This window comes from Hippocampus comes, unplaced genomic scaffold, assembly GCF_001891065.2.
Source record: "Hippocampus comes isolate QL1 unplaced genomic scaffold, H_comes_QL1_v1.1 scaffold56, whole genome shotgun sequence".
Lineage (NCBI taxonomy): Eukaryota > Metazoa > Chordata > Actinopteri > Syngnathiformes > Syngnathidae > Hippocampus > Hippocampus comes.
This window is the reverse complement of record NW_017842056.1, coordinates 472,599-500,144: the sequence shown is the minus strand read 5'-3', so window position 1 is coordinate 500,144 and position 27,546 is coordinate 472,599. Positions and strand designations below refer to the sequence as shown.

The 27,546-nt window shown below is 46.2% G+C and overlaps 1 protein-coding gene across 3 annotated transcripts in view; it reads left to right on the top strand.

The window, feature by feature from the left end:
• Positions 1-1,062: 1,062 nt before the first annotated feature.
• The window catches only part of LOC109510494 (copine-5-like), a 56,841-nt gene continuing 30,357 nt past the window's right edge, over positions 1,063-27,546 (top strand). The window contains exons 1-7 of one of the 3 annotated variants that reach the window (XM_019860840.1): positions 1,063-1,632; positions 11,109-11,149; positions 15,330-15,376; positions 17,301-17,404; positions 20,954-20,993; positions 21,755-21,769; positions 21,931-22,007. In XM_019860840.1, coding sequence (XP_019716399.1) covers positions 1,520-1,632; positions 11,109-11,149; positions 15,330-15,376; positions 17,301-17,404; positions 20,954-20,993; positions 21,755-21,769; positions 21,931-22,007 — 437 coding nt within the window. In that variant the 5' untranslated portion in view covers positions 1,063-1,519. The remainder of the gene's footprint in view (positions 1,633-11,108; positions 11,150-15,329; positions 15,377-17,300; positions 17,405-20,953; positions 20,994-21,754; positions 21,770-21,930; positions 22,008-27,546) is intronic. The other 2 variants (XM_019860842.1, XM_019860841.1) reach the window with 2 other exon arrangements.

The following is a 27,546-nucleotide window of genomic DNA, read 5'->3' as shown; positions in this document are numbered from 1 at the left end:
ACGACCCGCGGCTCGTGACCCGATTTGAGGGTTGGAATGTAAATCGAGAGCGTCACCTTTTGGGCTCATCTCCTTCTTCACTGCGGCAGACCCAACCAAACAATGTCCGCAGAACAAGTTAGGATGTTTTGGAAAAAAATATTCAAATCACCTTTTTATCAAAGTAGAAGATATTGAGTCAAGATGCTACTGTGATTTTAACACACGGGTTATTTTCAGCATAATTAATTCAGTCACTCTGTATAAATATGGTCCCACGTTGTCTACTCTTAAACACGGAAAAACTATCATTTGATAAAACACAACAATTCCGAATCCCCTGACCGATGAAACGCACAACAGAGCCCCCGTTCAAGGAGCTCGTAAAGCGGATCCCATTTTGGACTTCCTGCTTGTCACGGTCCGTGCGTCGTCCGTGTCAGCGTCGAGTGCGAGCGTAGGCGTGTCAACGTATGCGCCAAACCATCGTAGAGCAATTGAGTGAGCACCCGCGGCCGCGCTACTGAAACTGTCATGGAAGCGGGAATGGTGTGGTGTCCCGTTTGTAGATTCAATTGGAATGAGTGTCGAGATGTCTTTGCGTGCGTTGTGCGCGCCAGCATCACCGTGTGCGCTAAGACAAGTGCACAGTTGCTCACGCGTGCAGCTTAAAGGGAACATTGGTGCTAACTCTTCTTCGAGTGCTGTACATTTATTTTGAAGACCTGACTTTTGACACTTTACGCCGATGTTGTCCCAACTTGCCCGAGTGTTCTGTTGTTCCGAGATTGCGATACCTCACAAGTCACGCCTTCTGTCTCTGATTGGTTGTTTTTTCCCCCCCCCCCGCACACGAAATGTAATTGTATGGAGAGCCACAAGATGTGGCCAGAGACAGCTGACGCTTTGTTTTCGGGCATTAGATTTATTTTGTGCGACTGTCTCGTCATCATTTGACAAAAAGTGTTTTTTTCCCGGTTCCCCGCAAACTCTGCCTTTCAAAAACCAGCTCTCTAAATCACTCTCTTTTCTTGTCCTTTTTTTTTTCTCAATGACATGTGAGCTACTGTACATCACCTGACAATTGACTTGCCGCCTGCAGAATTTTCCGCAATGAATCTGTGCGCAGACAAACATGAGTGAGATTGTGTGCAATTATAATTCCCAACGCACTTTTCATCCCATCTTGGCTGATTTATTTTCTGTCCAAGCCAATCTGAAAGCCCCCGTGACGATCCCTGCGCCAGCGGATCGATGGCGTGGACGTGCGGCCGCACGCACGTAGCGGAATGCACACAGAAGAGGAGGAGGAGGAGGAGGAGGAGGAAGGCGGAGTTGGCAGCTCGCGCTCCACCATCGGCGCGCATTCGTCGCCTGCCGAGCGGTCCCGGAGGCTGACGTGAGCCCGCCGCAGCCGTCAACTTTGCGAGCGCTTTCTCTCCAGTTCCGCGGAGGACGGCGGCGAGGCGCTTCCGCCGCACCGGAGTCGCGGACGGCAACGCTCGACCCCCGGGCAGCCTGGGTTGGCTTTCCCGGCAGCATGGAGGGTGACGTGATGGATAAGGTGGAGAGCACGGCGACCACCGTGTGTGACTTGGACCCGAGCAGCGGGAGCATCCCGGCGACCAAAGTGGAGCTCACCGTCTCCTGCAGGTGAGCGAACGCGTGCGACCAATCACTTCGACCTTTCGTCAAAGCGGCGCTGCCGTCGGGGAAACTCGCTGCCTTGACGACAATTTTATCGTGAGATATTCAGTCGGATCTTAGTGCCACCTTTTAAAAAAAAAATTCAATCTAATGATATATTTTTCCATACATTTGAGTTTTTCCATCATCTGTTTACAGTGCGATATTTCATCTTTATTTGTCATGAGTTTGAGCATTTATTGCGATTTTAGTGCAATATTTAATTCATCTACTCCCCCCCCCACCACTTTTGATATCAATATTTCATTTTATGTCCCACATTTGACTGCAATAGTCACGCATTTGTTAGCAAACATTTTTTGCAACTCCAAGACTTGGTTCCAATATTTCATCAGTTTTGTGCCGAGCATTTCCAAGATTTCATTGCATTTTTTGGGGGGGGCGGTGGGGGGGGTATGTTTGTTTGTTTTGCAGGATTTCATCATTTGTTTTGGTCATAAAATGGAAGCATTGCCGGCAATATTAAATCCAATTTTAAGCCCTCAATTTTTAGAATGAGTCTGCGTTATATAATGTGTGCGCGCGTGCTGTCATGATATCGACCATGTCGGAGTGGAATTGCCTCTCTTCAGGTATTTCTCGCACCGGTCGCCCTCCCTCGAGGGGTCGTCAGTGCTTTGCGGGCCAGGTTCGCATTTGTCATACAATCTGGAGCGCTTTGATCGTCCATCTCCCGATGTTCAAGTCTGCCTCCAAATGCAAGCGTGCATGCCGATCGCTCGGGGTGGGGCAGGGCCGCCCGACGCGCTCCATCCTCCCATCACTTGGCGTCCACCGCGTTTCAGCCGCGTGTCCATTATTCATTCGTCGGATCCATTCTGGATGAGTTGCATTTCACGTATGAGAGAGACACAAGCGAGAGAGAGGAGCAAAGAATGAGTGTCACCACCCCCCGCCTGGCCTTGTGTTGTTCGTCTTCGGAATCCGCCTCTTACTGGTGCGGACTCTCCACTTTGATTGGATTGCTGTGGTGGAAAACCTGCACAGAGTGCAGCGTGTGTACTTGGACAAACCCCAATGAGGGAAGTTGGCCCCAATGGGACCCAGTTGGAAGCAGGTCCACTCCAAGCCTTGGCAATAATGATGGAATCGCCAATCTCCGAGGCTGCTCTCATTCAACTGCAAAGATCAAGCAGATTGGATGTGACGCAGAAACGAATAAAACACTCAAATCAATCAAGGGGGGAGGAAACGTGGTGGTCAGCAACAGTTGTTTAGAAGAGGTGTGGGGTGGGGGGGGGGTAGTCCATGGCTCCTCTAGCACACCTGATTAAGTCTGCTGATGATTTGAATCAGGTGTGCTGGAGGAGGGCGACGTCCAAAACAGGCCGGCGAGGGGCTGTCGAGGGCCGCACTTGGGCAGCTCTGGTTTCGAGGAAGCGGGGGGGGGGGGGAAATTCCGAAGGGAAAAAAAACAAAACAAATGATGGAATCGTGAAAAGACACACCGCAGCAACGAAAGATCACTTCAAAGACAGCACTCGTGCTCTGTTGCTTTTCGAACAGCCATTCATCAGGATGTATTGTATTGTATTGTATTGTATTCCTCTTAGTCAATCCGCCTCCAACTGTTCGGGATTGCTTTTGCCAAGATCAGCTTTGCGGGTCACGGAGACTTCTCATGGGCCATTTTCTTCAACTTCCCGAAAAGTTTGTGAAATCCGGACTAGTTTCAGACCTTCGATCGTCTTACGATCGCTTTGCAGAAACGATGTCACTTGTACTATTTACTCTGTTATATTTTGCACAAAGCCGGTGGTGAGTAGCAGAAGGACTTCAGCTTATCCCTCCCGATGCACGTGAATCTTTTTTTTTTTATTTCCCCTTCTTCCCTTTCCGTACGTAAAGCTCGCAATGTGTGTCGATGCCTCCGGGCGCTGTCGGTCTGCTGCTCCCTTGTTTGTCATTAACGTCTCTCGGAAGCAAGACTCGCTCCTGGCCGCACTTTTCCAGACGAGAGAAATCATTTGTGCTGCCGGGAGAGATTGTCTGATTCCGACTCGTGCGCGGCGATTCATTTCCACACAGGTCAGACCTTTGGGGGGGGAGCACTGCCAGACACGACAAAACTTGCACACCCTTTCAGTGGCAGGATGAGATATTTTCAAACTGTGGACCAGCGTTCAGATTCTTTTTTTTGGTGGTGGTGGGGGTGGGGGGGTTTGATTCAACTTAATTCATGACAAGGCGCAGGAAAGAGGCTTCAAGATCTTTTAGGCCCCTCCTGGTTGAAGTTTACTGTCGAACTTTTGCTTCCCACGGTTCATTGCAACAAAGGCCTTTTTTCACTATTTTTCTGGGAAAAATCCGGTCATTGTCACGAAGTTTATGTTACAACAGTGTCCGTCGTAAGCAAAATCGGCCGATGTAAAATCACTGCGACTTTGAAATGTGAATGTTGAAAACGTGAACGGGGCGTGTTGAAAACGAGGTTGGACCGTACAGTCAAGGAGGCGCTACTTTGGGACGTATGAAAATTGACATGTCTTCACCAAGCATTTTACAGTGAAACTCCTCTACAAGGAAACCTACATGGGTGAAAATGCAATAGAAAGCACAAAAACAGTCCAACTAAGATCAAGTTTGAGTCAAATGCCAAAGAATACAAGTGAGTTTTGAGACCAATTTTAAAGATGGGCAGCAAGGGGGCTTGCCGAACGTTCAGTGGGAGTTCATTTCAAAGTGAGGGACCGGCAACGGAAAAGGCTCCGTCCCCTCTGAGCCTCCATGTTGAATGTTGATGTGTTTTTTCTGTGGAGGGGGCATGTGTAGCTTCATTGTGTTTTTTTATGCAATGACAATAAAACGAAACTTGAGCTTGAAGATATCCGGGTGCTCCCCTGGTTCTGAGGCCCCCCCCCCTTAAAGGTGAATCATTGATCCAAATCACAATGAACGGCAGCATCGGCCCAACACAGACTCTCGACAGGCATTTGGAGACCGAAGAAGCAAGTGAGCGCTGTGCGCTTGAAAGGCTTCCCGATGCTGTTTCGTTTATTTCTGAAACTCCGAGATTGCCGAGCACTCGGAATTGAATTGTAGCGTGCAGCCCTGCAGGCGTTCTTGTATTATCTGCCGATATTGCTTCCAGAGACCCTTAGAAGAAGAAAAAAAAGCCTGACGGCAGGGTGGGCGTCAGACAAGAGGTCTTATCAAAGCGAGGGAGTATCGCCGTTCCGCCATGCGGCTCCGCATGAAAGCTTCTGACCGGTTTGGCGCCATTTATGTTCGCTCGTGTGTTGCGTGGTTTATCTAACGAGAGCTCAGTAGAGGTTTGGAACTACTGTACGGCGCTTTGTAACCATTCGATTGCAGTAATTGATTGATTCGAGCAGTGCAGTATCCAATCAATACGTTCCATTGCTGGGAGGGGCGAGAGGAGGGGCTGGGGGGGGGGAGCTAACACAATCAATCTGCTCCCGAGGGAGTCATTGCCTTGGACCTGACCGCCGTCAGGGGCAGAATCCCTCCTTTTTGATTGACACTCCTTGGGAATGTTTAGGGGGGGGGGGGGGGGGGGGGGGGGGGGAGTGGGGACCGTGGGCCAATGTTCACACCTTCTGGACTTCCTGATTCCGGCTGGAGTCAGTGTAAGATGAGCTTGAAATTCAACGGTTCAGCAGTCAGTCAGTCAAGCCCTGCCTCGCCAGTGTTTCAACGCCTCTCACGCCATCCTAGCAACAAAGCAAAGGAAGTTTGAAAAGTTGGACGCCGGACCAGAGGGACGGCCTAGCTTAACGTTAGCTGGGACAAGGCTAGTGCAACACAACATGGGTGGATTGAAAATGGGACCAAAGAGACAAAAAAATGTACATCCTGGGTTCTGCCTGCAGTTGGCCAGGCTTTGGCACTGTCATGATCCTGTTTTTGTTGAGATTAGATTTGGTTTTGTTTCATAGTTTACGGTCACGGTTCTGTTCCATTTGTGACCAACAGGTTGCATTGGAGGACTTCATGTTCACCTGTTGGTCATTAGCATTCGCTTTTTCTGTTCAGGGGACCGCCACGCTCACCCCTTGGTGTCGGATTGTTGTGCTACGTTCACGTGGGTTGTTTGTTTGTTTCAGACACGTGATACTGGAGTAAGTCGTTTTCAACTAAAAAGGAGTTGATATTCTGCATGAATGCGCAGGTGTGGGCTGCGCTCCGATATGTTTGAATGAGATAAGTCGAGATAGCTTTTGCCAAGGTATGATGAAGATAAAGCGCAAGTGAAGTGCACTCCATTTGCCATCTAATATTTTGATGAAATTGGATACTTCATTTTTTTGGACTATGATGGGGTTTTTTTAAGATGCAAGATCTGAATCCATTTGAACATCATTCGCTGACGTGAACATGAATGTCGAATGGACATTTTGGGTGTCAATGTTCCGAATGAAAGGATGGAGGAATTCTTGTGGTGGCTCCTCAAAGCGTGGCGGATTCATTCAAAGGTGCATTGGCGCCTTAAAGGGAAGTCAAGTCCAAAAGTATTTTTTTCACATTGATATGTTATGTGGCGGTAATACAGTAGTCCAAACGGGGTATTCTGATGAATAGAATATGGATTCATCTGCAAAATAAAAACCTGTTTTTATTGATCTCAGGAGGCTTGCCATTTTGTCACTTGCTGTCGCCTAAAAATGACATCACGGTCGCTCAGGCAACCACGGCTCACCTGAGTTTGGCCATGTGACGTTTGCGAGCTGAGCCGTGATCGGTCGTGACCCGAGCCCGTTTTCAGTGCGCAGCCAAATGCTTGGCAAACGACACGTATGAAATCAGGTGCATTTTTTTGCTGCTTCATCATATTCCACGGATGCAATATTCATCAGAATGTGGTGTTGAGACTGGTGACGGCACATACGACATATTATTGAAAGAACATTTTTGACTTGGCTTTCCCTTTTAATGTACAAAAGCATTCAAAAGCCTGTCGTGAGTTAGTGAGTTCCTAATCATCATCATCATGAATTTTGATTGATTTGGCACCTTTCAGGACCCCCTCGGATGCTTTGCAGATCACCTTGTGCATAAGATGACGTGGCGGGAGTAGGGCTCGTGTCGATTCCTTGATGTCATCCGAATACGAATTCGACGACGAGCCTCCGTGACTGTTCACTGCGCTTGTTGCTTCAGCTCGTATCATGTGGCAAGCGCGGCGCACTCGCAAAGTGTTGACAGGATTGACGGGAAGACGCCGAGAGTTGCAGCAAGGCCATCCCCCTTCTGGCTCACGGGGCTCAAGCTGCTTTTGTCACTATTTTCAGATGGCCCCCCCCAGGCTTCGGAGAGTGTGTTTTATGAACACCCCGCTGCTTTGGGAAATGTGAAATGAATGACGGCTTTACAAGTGTTAAATCATTGGAAGGCTTTTCCCCTCGGTGGCAGTTTGAACTTTTCACAGCGGATTTCTGCGCCAGAAAATTCGCTCCCTATGTCAAAAATAGCCAGCAGGAATTTTCTGTCTGTCTGGATGAGAATAAAAGCACGCTTTTAGACTGAAGGGTTGCACACTCAGAGACTTGATTGCGCACACAAACACAAACTACCAATGAACTATGTAGAGGTGAGGGGAAGACCTTCATTTCGACATGGCTCGAGCATCACCATAGAAATGTGGTGCTTTGCTGCCACAATGAGGCAGCTATAAACCTTTCAAGTGCGCCGTCAATGACTTGACAGACAGGGCTGCGAAATAGCCCGGGTTCGTTTGCCTTTTCTAGTAAGGCTTCCGATTCCATCGCTTCAAACGTTGTCTTGTGTTCTTCTCCCAAACTACGCGTGGTGAAAACCATTCAAGCTATCTAAAGCGCCATAGGTTTATTTCAACAGCACGGGCTCTGCTACTTTTTGTCTCATGCAAACAGAAAGTATTGCTTCCGTTACACAGCACGGGCTCTGCTACTTTTTGTCTCATGCAAAAACAGCAAGTATTGCTTCCGTGAATATGACGACCAGGGGCGGCGCTAGCGTGTTGCGCCAAAGCGAAAGTGACTCTGTGTCAACTTATTCAATTTGTCATTCAATTCAGCCGCTTTTCCGAGACACGCAAGTGATCATTTTCCCCAGAAAAAAATAGATCTAGCCACATTTTGAGATGCATTTGAAGATTTGTTCTGACTCCGTGTCCACAGTGCAGATGAAGCCACCCCTCTGGCTCACTTCATCCCGTAAAGCAAGTGGCCTTCAAGATTCAATTATATTTTCTGTCATGGAGGCAGCACTTCATCACCAAGCCTCCAAGTTAAACTTGACAACAAGTGTGGCACAGTGCTTCTCACACTTTTTATATCAAGTACCACCTAAAAAAAAATTGACGTTAAAAATTATATAATGATTCAATAAAATGATTACAGTACATATAAGTTGAAAAACATTTGTGTCCAAATAAGTGTTTAAAAACAAACAGCTCTGAAAGATTGGATGTAGCAGATCCGCAAAGGTGGCAATTACCACACCAAATTAGCCAAATATTTGATTTTCTGCCACTTATCAGAAGCTGAATCATGCTAACACTGGCTTAGTGGACACTTGACAACGCCTTCTTCGTTGGCTTCTTTGAAAACGTGACAACAGTTTGAACCGGAGTGTACACAGTGCGTTGATGCAGCAGCCTTTTTAGTTTAAATGAGCTTCCTTCCACTTTCTGGATCCCTCGTTGTCCCATGGCTAGTAGAATCCAGGCTGATTTTTTTATTTTTATTTTTTTGTTCCAGTAAATCCATCTGTATGGTGTCGTACCAGCGAGCGAGTGAGCGAGCGTTAAGCTAACTTGTTGTCTCGGATCCGGCATCCAAGTTGCCAAATTCGCTTTGTATGCTGCCGTGATGGCGTGACAGGCAAGCAATAAAATAACAGAGACAAAGTCCTCGATATACCGCCGAGCTCGCCTTCGTTGGCTTACCGCTTAACGGTTAAATGTAATCCTTTAATGCTCATTAGGCAGCCAAATATTCCGATACACACGCAAATGCTTCCGGACGTTATGCCCGAATGTTTCCATCCCGTGTGAAATTCTGATTCGATGTTTTTAAACAGCCGATTCGCATTTCGATTTGAGCCGCCATCGATTTGCGTGCGCAAATGTTGTGTCTGGAGCAGCAGCGAGTTGAAACGTTTTCGAATGACATTCGAGACAACAGCAAAGCCGATGACGGAGGGCTTCCTTTGCTGAACTTTCTCTCGCACCCCACGGCCCTCTCTTTTTTTTTATCGTTTCCAGTGAGCGCAGCTACTGCGTCTCCATTCACTTAGTGCTCTCTGAGCTGCGCTCCTTCTTTGTCCGACAGCGCCTCGAGCAGCTTGGGAGCAATCAAAGCAAATAAGTGGATGAGGTCAGCTGAGCCGTTTCAAGTGCACCTTATTTTCCAAAGATTCCGTTTGACTCAGGGCGATACTTTCATGCAAGTAGGTGGGATGGCGCCGTAGTATAAGATGTCGTGGAACTCCCAGCATGGCCATTTTATTTTTTTAAAAAATAAGCCAAGTCCGTACGTTTTGTGTAATTACGCCAATGTGGACCCTAACCCATCGGTAAATCACTTTAAATTGTGGGCGGTTTTATTTATATGGCACATTTAATTTCACAAGCCAACTCAATGTGCTTGACGCAAGCCAAGAAACAACACCTACAAGCACCTGACAGAAGAAAAGTAGCTTGCAAAAATTGCCCGAACGTACATTTTAACACATTAAGAGAAAACTTTAAAAACATTTCAAAGTAAGGAAATACAAGTGGATTTCTAAAATAATGAGAAGAAATATAGTTCGAAGTTCTTAACATGACTTTGAAGGCTGTCATCACTTTTGGCAGCTTATTCCATTTGCGGCAAGGCATCCGTTTTCATCACCAATGAAAACGGATGCCTTGAGGTCAAAATGAGGTGAGTCGTGTTGACGACGCGGTAATGTTTAGGGTGGCCATTTTAATCAGGCTTCTGTTCTTACGATCCAACCACATGACTAAAATCATAGATCAGACGTGTTTTCTCACTCATTCACCGTCTTTTCAGTGACTGAGTGACAAACGCTGATGCGGAGTGCAAAACATCTGCGACTCCTTTAACCACAGAGCCATCTGCTGACCCTCCATTAGGTGGCACCGGGTGTCTCCTCCTCCTTCGTCTCCTCCCACACCTCCTTCATCATTCATTCGTATCCCTGCAGCTCCACAGAAGCACGTGAAGGAATTTCCATTTAAGTTTCAAGGGGAATATGAAGTCAAATGGACTTCTTGGTATTAACATTTATTGCCTGCCCGCACATCAATTATGAATTTACCATCTTATTTCTGATAATGGGTCTTGGTCTGCTCCACTGGTACTAAAATGCGGGGCTGATTTACATCATCCCATCCTCCTCCATCCAGTTTCTCCGCCCATGACTTGACAGCCGGGCTCGGGGACTATCGGCCATTTTCAAGCGGCGGCTGTCGTTTGCACTCTCATGGCAAAATAATTTATCGGCATTTCTGCCTGCCCATCCACCCTTGTCTTTCTGACCATCTGTCTGTCTGTCCGTCTCCACAGCTGCGGTTGTTGTTGAAGCGCTCGAGAAATCAAGTGTTTTTTTGGAGAGTTGAGTTTTGCTCAGATCCTGTTGGAATTTTGCTCGTTACTAACGGTACTGATGATCTTACCAGGCACCTAAAATGACATCTCTTCCTTCACTTTATCACAAATCGAATCTATTAAAATTGACAAATACTTATAATAAGTCTTCGGGAGTGGTAAAGGGCTAGGATATAAGTAGTGTGGTACAAGTGACCGCGTACGCGTTATTTCTCAAGTTGGGTGGCTGTGTTTCGGGCAAAAGGGATGGTGGCGCGAATCACTGTGGAGGACAATCAATGCTAAGCTAATACACGGAGAGGCAGTCGGTGGCACATTTGCTTTTCCTTATCTTCCGCTGACGATATTCCAACAGGAGTCAGGTCATTCTGAGGCGTATACCTCACAAAGCCGCTTCTGTTAGGCCCACACACGTTTCTCTGGCGGAGGAATTCGGGACTGACGAGCACGCCAATGGCACCCCTGTTGCTTGGTTGGATTCTCTCCGAAAAAAAACTCGTCTCTATTCATTGAATTCTCGTCGGCCCTAAGAGGGAGGAAGATTGTTTTGACCTGCGTGCAGTTGATTTATTGGGACAGATCTCATTAAAAGCCCTCACGGAGAACTGGGTAGCATGTTGGGGACTTGAGAACAAGATCGCTGAGAGTGAATGCCAAGGTGTCCTTCATTTATGGTATGTCGGCGTCTTACAGTGACCGGGACCAAGCCCCTGAAACCAATAGCCAAAAATAGATGAGTAAAATCACGACAGGAAAATCTGTGATGAAACCTGAATACCATCCAGAATGCTAGTGACGTTAGCATTAGCATGTGATGCTGTGGACGAAAGAGCATTCTGACCTGTGCCTGTTTCTCTTCTCTTTCAGAAATCTCTTGGATAGAGACACCTTCTCCAAATCCGACCCGTGTAAGTTCTCTTTTGTTTCTTTGTCTTAACAATGCTAACTGCAGCTTAGCTTTTGATGTTTGACATGACGGTTTGCCGTCACCGGAGCGCATTTCACTTTTGCTGAGCTCCACTTGGATTTAGTCGTTCGTCCTTCTTGTTTCAAAGTGTTGTTTTGACAATATTGGTGTATCTTTTGCACACAAAAAAAAAATACGGTCTAAATCTGATCCTAAATCGTATGAAACAGTCGAAAACGGACTAAAATGTATTTGAAACTTGAAACGTCTTAACCGATTCAAAACCTGTATAAAACACAGACCCATTTATATCCGTGAACTAGGTGGAATCTTTTCTAAAGCCGAATGAAACCAAAGTGCGGTGACTGCATTTCCAGGAATTCTCGCAATGAGATGCAGGACGAGAGCGACGCTTTACAAAAGAGGAAGAAGGTTCCAGCCCTTTGTGTAAACAAAGCGCGGTGAGGACTGCTCGGCCTACTTTGTATTCTGCAACGTTGCACTGGGCCCGCCTCAGCTTCATTTGAAGTCGTAAAATTGGAAAGGAAGCAGGAAATCCCACCTTGAAGAAAGCGTGTTTTGATCACACTTTAGTCGTGGACGCACGTGACCTTGAAGAAAGACCGCCAAAATGCCTACTCGGTTCATCAAAGAATAAATTAGACGTATGGTACGATACCAGTTTTTCTGAAATAAAATTGACCATTTTGTAACGCATTTTACATCCACATTCAAGCTATTTTCTCTCGGCTCATGTACAAATGAGCAGGCTTGTCTGTCTCTCAAATGTGGCCCAACAGCAAAGAATTTTGCCCTCTCGCTCTCTCAAAGCATCGTCATCTCATTGGCTGACATTTCACTGACTGCTGATGCTTCATCGAACGACAAAATCATTATAACAGCGACGCCGATTGGTTGGGATGTCACTCTGCGCGTGTGTGTGTGCGTGTGTGTGTGTGTGTGTGTGTTTGTGTGTGTGTGTGTGTGTGTGTGTGTGTGCGCGTGCCTGACAGTTAAATGTTATTTATTTTGTATTGAAGCTGAAGGCCCTCGAGGAATGACTGTTTATTCTTCGAATTTTGACAAATTAAGCATCTCTTTGGCTGCACAGTGGTCGACTGGTTAGCACGGCCGCCTCACAGTGTGAAAGGTGCAGGGTTCGATTCCAGCTGTCTTCAGGCAGTAGGCGGGGGACACCCTGAACCGGTTGCCAGCCCATTGCAGGGCACACACAGACAAACAATGCTTCACCTTCACAATCACACTGCGGGACAATTTAGAGTAATCAATTAGCCTTCCGTGCATGTTTTGGGAATGTGGGAGAAAAATGGAGTACCCCGAGAAAACCCACGAACTTGCAAACCCCATCCAGGAAGTTTGGACACACTAGCCAGTAAACCACCATGCTGCCCTTTCGAGGAAAACATGCGCAAAATTTTGCAAGAAGGCAGCCGTTTTGTAGTAGCCGGAAGGAAAAACGAAACCAGCTAATGTGGGTGAAGCACGCGTCACAGTTTGATTGATTTCAGCACTTGAAAGACTGGCCATGAAAAGAGGTTCCTGCTTGCGACTGCACTTGATTTGTTTTGGGAGCCGCCAGGTGAGTGAATTGAATAAGGATCATTTGGCCACTCGAGGGGGTGGGGGGGGGGGTGTAGCATTAGATTTATTGAGTATAGTCAACAGGGATATTAAAATATTACCCCCAAAAAAATCACCGCAATGCAGGAATTTCAACAGTCAGTCGAGAGTACACGACCCAAATCAATAAACTACATCAAAGCTTGTGAAAACTAAGAACAAAAATTGCAACAATAGATCACAGCAGAAAGCTGGAGAAAAAAAAAGACAACCTTGGAAGTCAAGAAACAAAAGAAGCATTGACTCTGTGTAGCATGTAACTGGTCATAACAATTTCAAATATGGGCCGCTTCTCGACGTGGCATGATACGAAACCCGCTGACAGAGGTCGGGGGATCCACACAGACGAGTTGATACACAAGGGATGGGACACGGGTAGAGGCGAGCACCAGAGCAGAGAGGAATGAGGGCGAGAGGTACAGTGCCGTGAAAAAGTATTTGCTGCCTTCCTTATTCCTTTTGTACTTCGCATTTTCATCACACACACAACAAAGGTTTTCATTTTAATTCATCAAACCACTTCGATATCGCAAAGAGACAACGCAAGGAAATACAAAATGCAGTTTCAAAACGCCAATTTAATTTATTAAGGCAAAAATATAAGAAATCCAAACCTACCTGTCTATGTGAAAAAGTCATTGCCCCCCGCCCCCTTGTTAAATCACACAAATTAACTGTGACTAACGACAATTTTGGGAAAGCCAAGTTCAATTTTACAGGTCACACCCCAACTTGATGACCATCACATTTGTTGAATCAAGAAATCACATGGTATTTGTCAGAAAATGTGAAGCATCGTGATACGATCCAAAGAAATTTGAGAAGAAATTTGAAAAATGCGTGATTGAAATCTATCAGTCTGGAAAAGGTTCCAAAGCCGTTTCGAAGACTTCTGGGGCTCCAGCAAACCACTGTCAGGGCCATTAACCACGCATGGAGAAAACTGGGAACACTGCAAAACATTCCCAAGAGTGGTCGACCGGCTAAAATTATGCGATGACAACTCATCCAGGAGCTTGCAAAAAATCTGAGAAAAACATCCAAAGAACTTCCAGACCTCGCTGGCCTCAGGTCAGGTTAGTGTTCACGACTCTCCCCTCAGAAAGACACTGGCCAAAAGTGGCACGCATGGGAGAGTTCCCAGGCGAAAATCACTTCTATCCGAATCTCACGTTTGCCAAAAGACATCTTGATGATCCTCAAAACTTTTGGAAAAACATTCTGTGGACTGATGAGTCAAAAATTGAACTGTTTGGGTGATGTGGGGCCCGTTACGTCTGGCGCCTGCCATTTAATAAAAAGAACACGATGCCAACAGTGAAGCCTGGTGGTAGCAGTGTGATGGGCTGGGGCTGCTTTGCTTCCTCAGGACCAGGACAACTTGCTTTGATTCATTTATCGGACAATTAATTCCCTTTCAGAAAATTCAGAAGGAAAACGTCCGACAATCATTTTACACCCTCACACTCAAGCGCTCTTGGATCAGGCAGCACAACGATCCAGAACACACCAGCAAGTCCATCTCTGAATGGCTAAAACAAATAAATAAAGCAAAATCAAATTTTGAGTGGCCAAGAGAAAGTCTGGATTTGAATCCATGTGAGAAGCTGTGGTGTGACCTGAGGTGGGCAGTTGGTGTTCGAAAACTCCAAAATGGTGCAGTAGAAGCAATTCTGCAAAGATGATTGGGCCAAAGTTCCTCCACAGCAATGTGAAAGACCCACCACCCATTATCCCAAACGCTTGATTTCAGTTATTGCTGCCAAGGTCGGCACAATTACTTTTTCCACAGAGGGGAACAGGTAGTTATGGATTTTTTTGTGCCTAATAAATTAAACTGCCATTTAGAAACTGCATTTTGTATTGCCTTGGATTGCCTCAGTGTGTGTTATTAAAATTGGTTTGGTGAACTGAAATCCTTGTTCGTGTGTGTGTGTGTGTGTGTGTGTGTGTGTGTGTGTGTGTGAGTGCGTGTGTGTGTGTGTGTGTGTGAGATAAATGCAAATAACGCGGAATTCAGTAAAGGGGCATTTAAGGGGGTTAGTTCATGGCACTGTGAAGCTTCCGACACGAGAGGATATAATTACAACAAAATAAGCAAATAAAATGAAAGACAGGACTCAAAACTGAAAACTTGCATTGCCGTACAATTTCGAGGTTACAATGTGGCATCGAGGCTCTTCACTCGCATCACGTTTTTGTGTGTGTGTGTGTGTGTGTGTGTGTGTGTGTGTGTGTGTGTGTGTGTGTGTGTGTGTGTGTGTGTGTGTGTGTGTGTGTGTGTGATAAATGCAAAGAACGCGGAATTCGGTAAAGGGGCATTTCAGGGGGCTAGGTCATGGCACTGTCGAGCTTCCGACACGGGAGAGGATATAATTACAACAAAATAAGCAAATAAAATGAAAGACAGGACTCAAAACTGAAAACTTGCATTGCCGTACAATTTCGAGGTTACAATGTGGCATCGAGGCTCTTCACTCGCATCACGTTGGAGATGAAAGCGGTCTTTTGATGGGTTCTGCTTTCTTCTCTCTTGGCAGTGGTGGTGTTGTACACGCAGGGCGTGGAGTGCAAACAGTGGCGAGAGGTAAGACATACCACGCCTCCCTCAGCCCGCACGAATCACCTCCATAAGACACACACGAGCGCCCGCTCTGCATTTGCATGTGTTTTGTCTTTACGCTGCACGTCACTTTGCAAACGTGATGTCAGCGTAACGATCTGGGATGTACCCCTGCGGGCGATTGACCGCCGGATTTAATTGATCCCAGTGGTCAAATTGAAGCCTCTTTTCCGAAGAAGACGTGATGAAACGAGGCTGGCTGACTGCTTTGTAGTGTTTAGTGTCCCGCTCCAGTCCACACGAGGCGGTCGTGTTAGCTCTGCACCATTGGGTGCAATCACAAGCGAAATCTCTGCTCCCAACCGATTGGGATGTATCACTTCAACGCACTTCCTCCACACCACTTAGTAGTTTGCGATTAGACGGGACTTTGGCGCCATCCTCAGATATCTCAGGCCGTTGCAGAAAAATTCCACGGAAAATAAAAGCGAACGGGTGAAATTACGAGTCGCGAATTTCGAACAGGCAAAGCGGCTCACTGTACATGAAATGAAAGCGAATCCCGTCATTTCCCTGGCCATGCCTGTTGACCTCTCGTGGAGGCGCTTGGGAATCACTGATCGGGCGATGCTGAAAAATGGATGAAGGTGTGCCTTCTCCCGCTTGTCAGTCATGAAAAAAGAAAGGCGACTCCTTGACTCGGGTGCAGCCCAGTCTTCAGAAGACGGGACCAACGGTCAGCAGCGGGACTCCACACCACTTAGTAGTTTGCGATTAGACGGGACTTTGGCGCCATCCTCAGATATCTCAGGCCGTTGCAGAAAAATTCCACGGAAAATAAAAGCGAACGGGTGAAATTGCGAGTCGCAAATTTCGAACAGGCAAAGGGGGTCACCGGACATGAAATGAAAGCGAATCTCGTCATTTCCCTGAGCATGCCTGTTGACCTCTCGTGGAGGCGCTTGGGAATCACTGATCAGGCGATGCTGAAAAATGGATGAAGGTGTGCCTTCTCCCGCTTGTCAGTCATGAAAAAAGAAAGGCGACTCCTTGACTCGGGTGCAGCCCAGTCTTCAGAAGACGGGACCAACGGTCAGCAGCGGGACGTGTTACTTCCTCTCCTCAATCTGCTGCTGATTCCCATTCTGCCGTTGCTGATGAAGCAGCTGGTCGTAGTGGCACTTGGAGGGAAACCTCTCATTTCATTTTTTTTTTTTTCTCTCTCTCAGAGAAGAGGAAGGCACAGTTCCGTTTTAACGGCCCGGAACACGTAAAACATCCCAGATGCCGAGGTCACGGCAGAATGAATGTCAAATTCCCCCCCCCCCCCGAGTCTCGTATTGACATATCCTGGCTGCCTATGAGGTGTTTGCCTTTGCCTTGCTTTTTCTTTTTTTTTTTCAGTCGCGTGATTGTGCAATCGTTGAGTGCTGCCAATCTCATGTTGATGAATTCAACCTGGCCGCGGTCAGACTAAATATCCATTCTGCGATATGCAGTGAACACTTGCTGCAGATGGTGTTTTTGAGGACGTTCCCAATCGTCGTGGATGGATGGCGAGATTGGCGTGGCTGTGTTTGACGCGTCAGCTGTGATCAATTTACGCGCGAGTGTCAATGAGTATACGCGACGCTGATGGGCTCACCTGTTGTGTCGACGGACAAAAGCAGAGCAATTTGGAGAATCAATTCAGATTAGCAGCAGCTACGGTCTTTGCAATGTGCCTGTCGTGGACGCACACGCTTGCTAGGTATCATTGGAAAGCACTGTGCATAGGCCAAAATAAGACGGCTGTTTGCGGAGTTGAGCCGTCTTCAGGCGGACGGGGCGCCGCAAACGGGGAACTGTTTTCTAGACGTTGTTTTGTATCGCATCGTGATATCATCAGCGGCAACATATTGCAAATATCGTCTTGTTATTTTGCCCTCTCTTCCGTGTTTTGATACAGTTTGGGAGAACGGAGGTGATTGACAACACTCTGAACCCAGACTTTGTCAGGAAATACATCCTGGACTACTTCTTTGAAGAGAAGCAGAACCTGCGCTTTGACGTGTAAGTTATCTACTTTGATGAGCTCCTCTGAGACCACAACGAAGCTGACCGAAGAGCGCTGCTCCAAATATTTCTTTCCGCATCCTCCCTGGCTTACCCGCTCATGCTCACGTACAGCAGTTCAAAAGGGAGTCCAAAACCGCCCCCCCCCCATCCGTTCTCTATAAATTAGTCAAGGAATAATTTCAACCTTTGAAATAACAGTTCACTAGGAATATTACATATTGTTCAATACACAAAAAAAAAACACTTTGACACAAAAAATCCAGGTGAGGTTAGCGCGAGCTAGATCGTTCAATACACACAAAAAAAAGCCACTGACACAAAAAAATCCAGGTGAGGTTTGCGCTAGCTAGATTGTTCAATACACACAAAAAAAAATACTGACACAAAAAAATCCAGGTGAGGTTAGCACTAGCTAGATGGTTCAATACACAAAAAAAAAACACTGACACAAAAAAAAATCCAGGTGAGGTTAGCGCTAGCTAGATTGTTCAATACACACAAAAAAAAACACTGACACAAAAAAATCCAGGTGAGGTTAGCGCTAGCTAGATTGTTCAATGCACACAAAAAAAAACACTTTGACACAAAAAAATCCAGGTGAGGTTAGCGCTAGCTAGATTGTTCAATACACACAAAATAAAAACACTGACACAAAAAAATCCAGGGGAGGATAGCGCTAGCTAGATTGTTCAATACACACAAAATAAAAACACTGACCCAAAAAAATCCAGGTGAGGTTAGCGCTAGCTAGATGGTTCAATACACAAAAAAAACACTGACACAAAAAAAATCCAGAGGTGAGGTTAGCGCTAGCTAGATTGTTCAATACACACAAAAAAAAACACTGACACAAAAAAATCCAGGTGAGGTTAGCGCTAGCTAGATTGTTCAATACACACAAAAAAAAACACTGACACAAAAAAATCCAGGTGAGGTTAGCGCTAGGTAGATCGTTCAATACACACAAAAAAAAAACACTGACACAAAAAAATCCAGGTGAGGTTAGCGCTAGCTAGATTGTTCAATACACAAAAAAAAAAACACTGACACAAAAAAATCCAGGTGAGGTTAGCGCTAGCTAGCAGCTGTTACGACACGTGTGGATGAATTCTAATTTGGTCTAAAAGAACAACCTGTGTTCTGCCGTTGCCCAGCATACGGTGAGGGATCCTGGAGGTCAGAAGAAGTCATTTTCAACAAAAAAGGAAAACATTTCCAGAGGTTGTTCAAAATAAGCCAACACACATTGCAACTCATGTCAAAAGGGAGTCAACAGAGCCTGCGCAGGTCGATGCCACCACCAAAGTGGCTTTCATTCACCTCAAACACATTTCAGCCGCTCATGTAGTTTTTTTTCCGGTCGACATTTTTGTTTTGCTTTCTCATGCTTTTATTAAGACACCTGTGAAAAGGTGAGGGGGCAAAAAAATGCACGCCTCCTTTCAACTTCATTTAGATGAACACGACGGGCGTGAATGAAAGACTGTGCCGCCAACATAAAGCTGGCGATATGACAGCACACAAATTTTTGTCGTGCATTCTGGGACTTTGTGTCTTATTTGCGTGGCTAACTTCTGAATCGAGTTGAATTCTGAATACATTTGCCGTCAGAAATGTGCCTCGCCAATCCGCTTGTCATGCGGGGAATACGTTAAATATACCCGCGTGTCCTTATTCCCTCGTCCTCTAACCTGACTCTCATTTTCTCCTCGTCTTGCTTCTTCTCTCCCGAGGAATTATTCATTGGCACTCTGTCTCCGTAGAAAACTATGAGGGTGATACATATTTCATTTCGACTTTTATCGCTAATCTCCCCTGCTGTCAAAGCAAAGCAAGTCTTCGAAAACTTGCCAAGATCCCATGCGCGTGACCACGCACGCACACACACACACACACACACACACACACACACACACACACACACACACAATGGTGCAATTTATAGGTACACGTTGAGATAAAATCTTTGTTGTTGTGTGCACTCCTGATAGCATAGCTCCCAAATTCCATCTCTCATGACCAAGGGTATCCAAATAAAAATCCTGAAGGGCCGCACATCCTTTTCTCGTTGAGGTAAAGCTCCATTTAGTGAGGTTGCTCAATTTTTTTTTGTTAATGGTTGCGTACAAGAAAAGGTGAATCCAAAACAAAAAATTCATCATGCAGGGGATGAGAACCATTTTAGTTTGAAATGTAAAGAAACTCGCCTATTTACTGGGGCTTCGCACTTCAAATGGAAGAAAGAAAAACGAAATCCAAAATTGCTCAGCGAGTCCTCACATAAGATAACACGAATCAAATCGAAAATGAGCTCGAAAATGTTGTGACGTGATCAACACGTACCCGGCTAACGTTTCGCTTCGCGTGTTCTGCTTTTATTCCGAAAGACAAAGTCTCCCAGCTGCGGAAACAAGAGTCGCTTTGCGAGCAATTGAAACAGGTCACTTTGACGCGTCAAATAAGACGCCGATGCTTCACGCCAACAAGGCACTTTTGTGTCTCGACTCACGTTGTCATTCGATTAGAAATCCTCGATGCCAAGTGACCAGGTCAGCCGGGTGCACCTTCATTTTCAGAGCCCCGCTAATCAAATGTGGGCCGGCGCAACGAGCGCCCAATAATCCTCCTGAAAGTCTTGGACTCTGTGTGACAGAGTGCCGTCTTTCGCCGAGACCCTTGCGGACGCTCGGGTGTCCAGAGACTTTTGTTCTCCTTCCGAATTCATTTGCATGCGATGGGGAAGGAAGTGTGGCTTTCAACAGCAGGGAGTCTCTCCCTTTGCAATTAGAGGGGACTCATTTACATCTCTCTTTTATCACATGAGGAGGGGGGGGGGGAGGCGGAGCGGGGGAGCCGAGGCCTTCTGGAGTTTAATTACTTTTACGTTGACTGGCAGACGCATGCGACTTAAGGCCTCGTTTACAGACGGTAGATAGAGAGCGAGATTTTTTTTTTTTTCCCCAAAGGAGACCAGTTCTGCATTTTTACAATTCGAAAGACGATCCAGGGTGGTCCGGTGGTTAGGGCGTCGACCTCACAGTGCAGAGGTCGCGGGTGCGATCTCGGCTCCGGCCTCCCTGTGTGGAGTTTACATGTTCTCCCCGGGCCCGCGTGGGTTTTCTCCGGGTGCTCCGCTTTCCTCCCACATTGCAAAAACATGCGTGGCAGGCTGACTGAACACTCCAAATTGTCCCGCGGCGTGAGTGTGAGCGCGGACGGTTGTTGGTCTCTATGTGCCCTGTGATTGGCTGGCAAGCGGTTCAGGGTGCCCCCAGACTACTGCCCCGAGACAGCTGTGATAGGCTCCAGCACGCCCCCGCGACCCTTGTGAGCATAAGCGGATCGGATAATGGAATGATTGACTGTTTGCGTCAAATTTGGATTACTTGGCCACGAAACAACAAAGTGGACTCGTTTCAATTTCAAGATGTTAACAAATGTGTTGAGGGCTGCACCGGTTTCGCCGTGCAGCGTACTGTATGTGTCCCGTTGTTGCAAAGCGGCGCGCTTTGACATGCTCAAGTGCTTTCTTGATGGTTTCAGGTTTGATATTGATTCTCGAAGTCCCGATCTGGCCAAGCATGTGAGTAAAGCTCCTTCTCTGTGTGGACCCGGAAGCTGAAGCCTCTCAGTGTGGTTCATCCTGTTCTGTTTTGCTTCGCTTGCTTCCAATGTGGGCATGTCGCACACTTTCTGGTCGCCCGCAAATCAAATGAGACGCCACCTTTGCACTTCCATTGGAGTAACTGATGCATCATGTGCCGACCTAATGGGTTTCCGTCTCTTGACAAAGTGGAAAACATTTTTTTTTTTTTTAAATTCCCCTTGGAGATGTACGAATCAAACTTTGGGTTGCAAGTTGGGCACTTTTCTTGGGAATGAGAAACGAATCCGTGCGCATGATGGATTTCGGCACATTGGCGTTGCGAACGTGCGTTTGGAGAGAAGAGCGTTTGCTTTGCACACGACCAAACATTCCAGCATCAGCTTTCTCGCGGTCGATCGTAAAGTTTTGCTCAAACCCTTCCCGACTTTTGCTTGTTCCGCACGCCTCTCGTCACGTCGTCGTCCTTCCCGTTGCACCTCCGCCCGTCACCACGATGTCCGCCCCGACGCTCCCAAATCCACCCCATTGCTCTCCATCTTGCTTGAGGATGATTTCAGTTGAGTTCCGTGAGATGCTGACTTGTGCCAATGCTATTGCTGCCCGCTCTCTCTCTCTCTCTCTCTCTCTCTCTCTCTCTCTCCCTCTCTCTTTCTTTCTTGATTTCTTCCTTCCTTTCTTTCTCTTCCTCCTCCTCCTCCTTCTCCTCCTCCTCCTCCTTCTCCGCACTTGGGAAAAAGCCGGCCGACTTTAACGTACGTGTCTGCCTCAGATGTCCTCTCAATTCTGACTGTACAAGGTCCTCGATTGATGCTCAACTCCTGTCTTTTGTTACTCCCGCCCGAACATGCCGCCCGCCACTTTGCCCCAAACCGATGCCCGCTCTACATGGCACTCACTGTCGCCCTCATGGCAGGACTTTCTGGGACAGGTCCACTGCACGCTGGGGGAGATTGTGGGCTCTCCTGCAAGTCGCCTGGAGAAGTCTCTCAGGTATGTTTGTCCTTTTTTTTTTTTTTTAAGCCCATTTTGGCCAAGCGCTTTCTGGGTGACGCCGACACCAAGCCCGTCATTTAATCTGACCCGTTGACGACGGAACGCCTTTTTGAAAATGTGAACCGTCGAGGTGTCAAACACGAGGCCCTTGGGGGCAGATTTGACCTGACTCATAATTAGGATTATTTCATGTGTCCCACAGAGTAAACAAATTATGTTTTTTTTTGTTTTTTTATGGAGCTGTTTACAATTCTGGCAGAAAATCTTCTCTGACATTGCCATTTTTCTTCACTTTAATCCATTTTAGAAGCGTTTACATTCACACCCCTTTCACATCACTCGGATAAAAAAATGGTACACGAAAAGATTTGCTTTCAGCGATTTCACGTGCTGTCTGATTTCAAATTCAATTTGTTGAGAAATCTTACAATCAAACGTCGGTGGCCATTTTATATGTCCCGGAGGAGAAAAAGATACATTGAAACGTGGTTTTCACAGTCGCGAGGACCCTCTGAGGGAAAAACCCGAACTGTGATGTGGCCCACAATCGAAATGAGTTTGACAGCCCTGCTCAAAGTGCTTTCCAAAAATCCTTGAATATAATCAGAGAAGCTCAACGGTCATCCGTGCGGGCCACGTCGTTTCCGCTTGATGCCGCCCGTCAGAGCACCGTCAAAGCGACGATCAATATGTCTAACCGCAAGAGCCATCTGTGTCTCCAAAACTCTGAAGTCTAAGACCATGTGCTAGCAAAGGAGCGGCTAACTGAACACGATCGAGGGCTTCCACAAAGAAATATCTGTCGTTGGCCACGCAAGACGAGATTTAAAACCACGATGAAACTATGGCTGCCGTGCAACTTGATCTTTTTTTTTTTCTTGCTTTAAAAATGCTCACTTTCATTGGTTTATAATGGAAAAGGGCAATTTTTTTTTTTTTTTAATAATGTCTTTAGCCTATGTTCCTTTACTCATTGTAAAGGGCAAACGTCCATCCAATGTTTAAAGATTCCAGAATTCGGTCATCATCGCAACCGATTGAAGGCAGAATGAGCGCGAGCACATCTGCAAAGTTGTGAAGCGTAGCGGTGAGAATATTTCTCTTTAATTTCATCCCACTTGAAGCATAAAACGGAAACTTGTGGCGATCATAAAACTTCTGCCACACAGACCGTGCAAATTTGACACGTGTCAATGGCGTCTCATGACCCCAAAACATTTCTACCTCCTCCCTACTTGATGGAATTTCTGTTGGGAGGTGCTAGCATATGAACAGACGAGCAAAGCGTCTGAATCGATCGTGAATGCGGTGCGCTTGAAGCGACCCCGGTGTATCTTCGTCCCCGCGAGACACGTGCCGCGTGTTTCCGTCAGTCATCAGCCAAAAGGGAGTCTGTCAGTTCTGGACTGAGAAGATCCATCGGTAACGATGATTCCGGATGGACAAAAGCCCACTTCGTCAGTGCTTAGTCCACCATTTTTTTTTTGTTTTTTTTCGCATCGTTCATCATTCGCCAGCAAAGCGAGCGTGCGTCAGTGACGGATTGATGGATCTTAAGTCAGCACTGATGGAATACCCAGCTGCGTTTTTTTACAAGTCAGGTGTGATTCTGGTGTCACGTCAGCTGTGATTGTCTTTACAGTTGAGTGCGATTGTTTTCACACGTCAGGCGCAATAAGCTTCACATTCAGCTGCGATTGTGTTGAGATGTCAGGTGCAGTCGGCTTCAGGCGCTTCGATGGATGGAGAGACGGAGAGTCTTCATCATAACATTTTCCCTTCTTCACACAACAAAACGTGAGGATGGTATTGCGAGTGCTACACTAAGTGCCCTCTGGTGCTGCTAACAGGATGGCAAGCAGCAAAGCTCGAGCTGTGGACACTTTTAACGGTATTGATTCTGCTCCTGGACTGATGCACCGTCCGACTTAAGCGGCGGCGGCAGCGGCGGCCAGTGATGATAATTCCGATGCTGACTTGATAAATTCACTTGCTGAGAGCTTTCCGTTCAGCTCTTTCCGTTGTGAAAACAGCAACATTTGCCAATCAACAACGGCTCGGCTCCATTTCCTTGTCACGCATCCGACCGTTCCCTAACAGGACTCGAGGAATGCAGGTAGAAAGGAAATGCGTCGGCCGTGCTTTTCAGAGGAGCCTTCCCCAAGGCGCATTGGATCAATGACCTGCTTTCAGAGATCCCTTTCTTGCCCTATTTTACACACTTCACCTCTCACTCTCCCTCCTTCGAGCCACTTTGGTGGACCGCTTCATTTCAATGCGCTCTTTCAATCCACATCCTCCAACCTCCATTTTAGTTTGTTTTTTTTTCTTCTCCTGACCGACATCCATCCGCGTTTTTGCTCTCTACTTATGTTGGTTTTTTTATGAAAGATGCTTTGTATTTGGACACATTTGAGTATGAGATGGGATCTGTTCGAAATCCCAGCCTGGCGCTTCCCTTGCTCGTATTTGATGTGATGAAATGGGGCCAGAGTGCCTGATGTCGGCTGCTCGGTGTAATGGAGCTCAAACCTCAGCACTCCCGTTCCTGGGATCGAAGTGAAATGTGATCACAATGAGCACGGCTTGGCGGCACAGCGGAAAGAGTGCTCTGAGGTTGTGGGTTTGAATCCACGCTTCCCGTGTACAACAGCGCGGCAACTGTTTGGGATTTTTTTTATCCGAGTTAGCTTTTATTTCATTTTGACTGTTTTCTCTTTTTTCATTCATTTTTTTTTTTGAGTGGATCCGTTCGTTTTTGTTTGAATTTTTTTTCTGTTAGTTTTTGTTTGTTTTTATCTTGTCAAAAATACTTCATTCTAGTATTGTTTTTTAATAGTTTTAGTCATATCTGCCTAGCTAGCTAAACTTGGATGAGGCTAGCTAGCTAGCTCGCTAGCAAGCGAGCTAGCTAGCCCCATCCAAGCCCCTGGGAAACAGTTGCATATGTTACAAGATAATGGAGTTCGTGATACAGACGCCGTGAACCTTTTTCTATGCTGGCCCGGCAAATTACACCCGCGAGCTGGAACCTCGGAGCCCATCTGAAAATAGCGTGTGCGTGAAGCCATTTCACAACATCCGTTGAGACACTTTGTGAACGGATTCTATTAGAAGTTGGGTCGAAATGTGTCCCCTTTCCATTCGCTTGACTTTCATGACAAATTTTGCAATGGAGATCAATTCTATTTATAATTCATTCCAAGCTGTCACCATCGCTGTCAATGTTCTTGTTTTATGAAGATGAGGCATTCAAATTTTGTCATCCCAACAGATCAACGTTCTGGTGTTTTTGTTTATTTGTTTGTTTTTCTTTCATGGCTTTGTGCGCCTTCGCCGCTACGACGGATAAAAGCTCCCGCGAGCGCCGACAGCGGCACGCAGAGGCACTAAAGTAAACTCTCGCCAGTCATCATTCTATTCATCGGAAGAAAATGAAGAGCAGCTCGTATCGACGGTCTACTTAAAGCACCCGCGGGGAGGTCAAGGCGACCCTGTAATGCCCTTTTCAGCAGCGGTCTGAGACTCAAGTGCGGCGGGAACACATTTGTAAATGAAGGTGTTGTGTAATCATAAAGTGAAGGGAGCAAGGCCTTCGCAAGTGGGATGCTGTGCTCTTGCTGTGAGGATATGAAATTACAGTTATAATGTCCGGAAAATTACCCTTTCTCATCAGCAGGAAAGAACTCGGTTTAAGTTTAAGTGCAATACGTTCATCCATTTTATTTTATTGATTTATTTTGGGGTGAAGAGAAAAACTCTTACCGGTCTGACAGTTTTTCGGCTGTCGCTTCAGCCTTCATCGGAGCTGTCAATACTTCCTGGTGACGTGTCTTAAAAACAGCTGACCGGGTCGGGAAACCTTCAAAATTACGGCTTTGGAAACCGAATCTCACCACAAGTAGACAAGATGAAGGCCATAGCGCTAGCAGGAAAGAACACAGAGATAATGGACCAGTGGCCAATCAATGGCAGGGTCACGTACACAAATCATCCGGGAAGTGTTTTTTCACATTTTGTTTTGGTGCAGTTTTGTCCAAAATGTATTTTAGGCTTTCTTTATGTCAGAAGTCATTTTGCTGCAGTGTATTTGTTTTTTTCATTGTTTTTTTTTTGTCACATCAGAAGCCCGTTTCGGCCAGTGGATATAAGTCTTTTTTTTTTTCTTATGTCTCAAAAAAAAAAAAAAAAAATTGGATGAATGTATGTCACATGGGCGTACGTCTTTTACTGGGTTTGGTTTCCTGTGCCGTGCTGCGATGAGCCAGACTCTGTTTTGGGGTCGCGGCCTGGTCAAAGGTCAATGTTGGACAGTGGTAGCGCTTAACTCGAGTCGATCAGAGGCAACTCTTCTCACAGAAGAGCATTTTGTGTTTTGGTGTCCTTTGACTAAGCTGATGCGCTTTAAAAAAAAAAAAAAACCACTAAAGTGAAGGATTATTGATCTTTATCAATGTATGACGATCAAGGGGATTAGTGGTCTAATCCCCCTTTCATGCCTTGTGGCAACTTTGTGGTCTTCTTTTGGGGCGGGATGTGGCCCGAAGCGTTCACCGCAGCACCCCGCCAGATTACCTGCCTGCTTTCCGTCTCTGCTGCTCTGTGACGCGCCGCCATCGCCGGGCTCATTGGTTCATGAAGACCAATGTTGATTCATCAGCTGAGCCTGTGCAATGAAATCATTCTGTCCAGCGGCAACCTGCCAATTTCTGCCGTCTCACGTTGGATTTACGCCTCACGCGGCACCGCTATTTCTGCCTCAAAGGGGACACGTTTGACTTTTGAATGTTTTGTATGCAAATACAAAAGTTGTCTGTCTGGACTCGCTGCCCACCCATCAAGTGTGAAATCAAATCACCAAGTCAATTTTTGGAGTTATCTGCCTATTTAGGAAAATGTTTAGGAAAGTGAAACAGTGAGTGTAATTGAAATAATAACCATTGTCCATGGTTGTTTTAAAGTGCTCTAGAAATACAGTTGAGTTGAGTTCAGTAACACAAACGTGTTTTTTTTTTTTTCTTCCGTAATGCATTTTAATGGGCGTCATTTGTATGTAGATTTGTACTCTTCACTGGCTGGTCAAGTCTCAATCCCCTGCAAATAGCGGAGTTCCACTGTATCGTTTAAAGTTGTAATATTGTCGTTCACCACTAGATGGGAGACATTGCTGTGTTGGACTTGTGATACTGCCCTATACGCCGGTATGAGTAGGCCTAATAATTTGGAGATTTGGAATTCCATGCAGGACAAACATAGCACCTGAATAACATTAACATTCTGAGTGAGTAGATTTTTGTGGGAAAATTGCACAAAATGAGTTCCTGCACTTAATGTGGGTTTGCAGTTGAACAATTTTGTGCCGCCCGTGGTCTGGCCATTTTTATACAAAGAGAACTCTTGAAACTGAAAAATATCAGGATCTTGGATAGATATAGACAATTGCACATATTTTGTCCACATTAAAAATGATAGTTTTTGTCGTATATCGGCGAGAAAGTGTGTGGCCCTTTGTGGCCCCCCGTTAGAGCTGATGAAA